The sequence below is a fragment of the Triticum aestivum genome, chromosome 4B (assembly GCF_018294505.1).
Source record: "Triticum aestivum cultivar Chinese Spring chromosome 4B, IWGSC CS RefSeq v2.1, whole genome shotgun sequence".
Classification (NCBI taxonomy): Eukaryota; Viridiplantae; Streptophyta; class Magnoliopsida; order Poales; family Poaceae; genus Triticum; species Triticum aestivum.
In genome coordinates, this window is record NC_057804.1 from 410,038,107 (window position 1) to 410,041,312 (window position 3,206).

General features: G+C 56.1%; 1 protein-coding gene across 1 annotated transcript; it reads left to right on the plus strand.

Annotated features, from left to right (window-relative positions):
- The first annotated feature begins 425 nt into the window (after positions 1 to 425).
- LOC123094901 (uncharacterized) lies at positions 426 to 2,584 on the plus strand. The gene is made up of 2 exons (XM_044516771.1): positions 426 to 1,956; positions 2,193 to 2,584. The coding sequence occupies exons 1-2, from the start codon at positions 987 to 989 to the stop codon at positions 2,231 to 2,233; spliced, it is 1,011 nt and encodes a 336-aa protein (XP_044372706.1). The 5' UTR covers positions 426 to 986; the 3' UTR covers positions 2,234 to 2,584.
- Positions 2,585 to 3,206: the final 622 nt, after the last annotated feature.

Consider the following 3,206-nt stretch of genomic DNA (forward strand, 5'->3'; position numbering starts at 1 on the left):
AACAGATGACACTACTGGGCCTACAAGGTGCGATCTGAACCTATACTGCGTTTGGGCTCAACTTAACAAAACACGAGTACGGGCTAATAAAAAAACCGAACCTGTAAACCATCTAGATCTAAACCATGAGTTAACCAAAAATAAAACCGGTCTATTGCAAATAACCTAACCTTTCGCTAGGATCTAATATGAGGCGTTGGATAACGATCTAACGGATTAAGGGGAAGATGGCTTACAGTGACGTTGACGACATACAGAGGCGACGGAGCAACGGCCGGCTGTTAGACTACTTGTATTGGTCTCCTATGCTATCGGCTTGAGCTGGTCAAGTGTGCCTTATCCCGCCGACGTTGCATGGCGCATGCAGCGCAACTACCCATCGATCTAGGATCGATTGTTGTATTCAGTTAGAGAGTGCGTGTGTATCTTCTTCTCCTCTCTCACTGATGTAATCTATATATCATTACCCCTTGTGGATGAATACAAGCGTGATGCATCCCAACCTCATCTCAATTCTTAACATGGTATCAGTTTGATCCACCCCACGCTTCCGCCATGGCCACCGAGGTCTACGCAGCCGCCGCCGCCGCGGCTGCCGCCGCCGCCGCCGCCGCGCCTCCTCTCCGGCTACCTCCCCTACTCCCTCTCCTCCCACTTCATCTCCCCTGCCAACCACCAACCTCCCTCCCGAAACCCCATCTCTGAGTGTCACTTCCGTGCCTCTCCCTCTCCAGACGGCGCCGCCACCGGCCTTCTATCCGACGCCCGCGTATGTGCACTCCATGCGCATCGAGGGCGCTCACATCAATCTCCCCGTCCGCCTCGCCATGAACGGCGCCAACTACATTGTCTGGCGGGGGATGATGCTGGACGTCATCGATCAGTATGACGTCGCCTCTTGGATCGCGCCGGACTTCGCCGACCACGCCGGCGACGCGAGCTAGAACATCGTCAACAAGGCGGTGAAGCGGTGGTTCCTCGGCGCTATGGTGACGGAGCTTGCCGCCTTCATGCTCGACCGGGAAGCCACCGCCGCCCAGACCTGGGCCTCCGTCGAGGCTCTCTTCGTCAACAACCGTCGGGCGCGACGGTTCCAGCTCCAGACGGAGCTCTCTAAAACTCGTCAAGGGGACTCCTCCGTTTCCATCTTCTGCGCTCGCCTCAAGTCCATCTCCGACCAGCTGCGCGACGCCGGCAAGATCCTGGATGATGACGAGTTGGTCATCCAACTTCTACGCGGCATCAACAAAGATCGTCATCAGACTACTGCCAAAATTATAGAGAAGTCCCCAACTCCCATCCCTTTTGATGTTGCCGTCGGCATGCTTCTGCACGACGAGATCGGCAACAACTTCGCCGGCTCCACCCATCACACGGCCCTCACTGTCCTGCCGAGGGGTCCGTCGCCCGCGCCCTCGATTGGGGCCTCCGGCGGCCAGGCTTGGCCGCCCGCTGCTGGTCTCGGCGGCAGCAAAGCCTCCTCTCCCTCACCCAACCAGGGACACAACAAACGCCGCCGCTACACCAACAATGGCGGGTATCAGGGGGCCGCGGCTACACCGCCGTGGACGGGGCATGTCTACGCCTACCCGATGGCACTGCCACCTCAACCTCGTCCGGCGCCCGGGATCCTCGGTCCGCGGCCGCCGCACGCCTACGACGCCTTCGGCGGCCACCTCCAGCAGCCGTCTCCGATGGGCTACCCTCCACTGCAGCAGTACCTGCCGGCGGCGCCTCCTCCTTATCAGCAGTTCCTGTCGGCGCCACATCTTCCGCAGCAGTACCAGGCGCAGCAGCACCAGTCGCAGCCGTACTTCCACCCGCCCGCGGCCGCCATCTCCAACGCCGTCGACCACTCCGCCTTGATGAGCGCTCTGCACAACCTGTCAATCCAGACGCCCAGCGGTGGCTGGGTTGCGGACTCCGGCGCCTCCTCTCATCTAGCGGCTGATCCCGGTATGCTTTCCTCCGTCGCCGCTTTATCAAATTATCCCCCTGTTTTTGTCGGAAACGGTAGTGCTATGCCTATAAGTCACGTTGGTTCCTCCTGTCTTCCTAACCCTAATCGACCCCTATACCTCAAAAACGTACTAGTTGCCCCTAATCTCATTAAAAATTTGCTTTCCGTTCGTCGCTTAACCACTGATAATAACTGCTCCGTTGAATTTGATCCGTTTGGTCTCTCTGTAAAGGACTATCCAACCAAGGTGGAGCTTCTTCGATGCAACAGTGACGGCGAACTGTATGACATCTTCCCTCTGGCCACCTCGTCGTCATCGTCCCCCACCGCCCTCGCAGTCATCGTCTCCCGCCTCACCGACCTTTGGCACCGGCGTTTGGGCCACCCCGGCGATGCTACTTTTCGTTTAAATAAAACTTTAGAACATTGTAATAAACCTATTTCAGATGGGCGCTTGTGTGATGCTTGTCAGACTGGAAAGCATGTCCGCCTCCCTTTTACTTCCTCCACTAGTCGAACTGCTGCACCATTTGATCTTATACATTGCGATGTTTGGACTGCTCCTTTGTCTAGCGCCTCTGGCAGCAAGTATTATCTCCTACTTATTGATGATTTTTCATGCTACCACTGGACTTTTCCTCTCAAACTCAAGTCCGATGTTCCTGCCATTTTTCGTTTCTTTCATTCTTATGTTCGCACCCATTTTGGGCAGACCATACGGACTCTCCAATGCGACAACGGACGTGAGTTTGATAGCGCACAAAATTGTGACTTCTTTCTTCCCTTCGGTACGGTGATGCGTTTTTCTTGCCCATACACATCTTCCCAGAACGGTAAAGCCGAACGTGCTATTCGCTCGACCAATGACGTGATACGCACCCTTCTGCTCCAAGCCTCCATGCCACCACGCTACTGGGCTGATGCACTCACCACCGCCACTATTCTCCTTAACCTTCGCCCCAAGAAGCGTCTCTCTCTCGTCACCCCTCACGAGACCCTTCACAAAACACCACCCACATACACTCACCTCCGTGTCTTTGGGTGCCTGTGCTACCCTAACACGGAAGCCACCGCCCCTCACAAACTTGCCGCATGCTCGGTCACTTGTGTCTTCATAGGTTACCCGCGTGATCACAAAGGGTATCGTTGCCTCGATCCCTCTACAGGTCGCGTCTACGTCTCGCGACATGTCACCTTCGATGAGTTCGTCTTTCCCTTCTCACGCACCCCCCAAGACCCCTCGCTA

Coding starts and splice junctions, on each gene's coding strand:
- LOC123094901 (XM_044516771.1), top strand. CDS start 987: ATGGTGACGGAGCTTGCCGCCTTCATGCTCGACCGGGAAGCCACCGCC. Junction 1,957..2,192: donor TCATCTAGCGGCTGATCCCG/GTATGCTTTCCT, acceptor CTCTCTGTAAAG/GACTATCCAACCAAGGTGGA.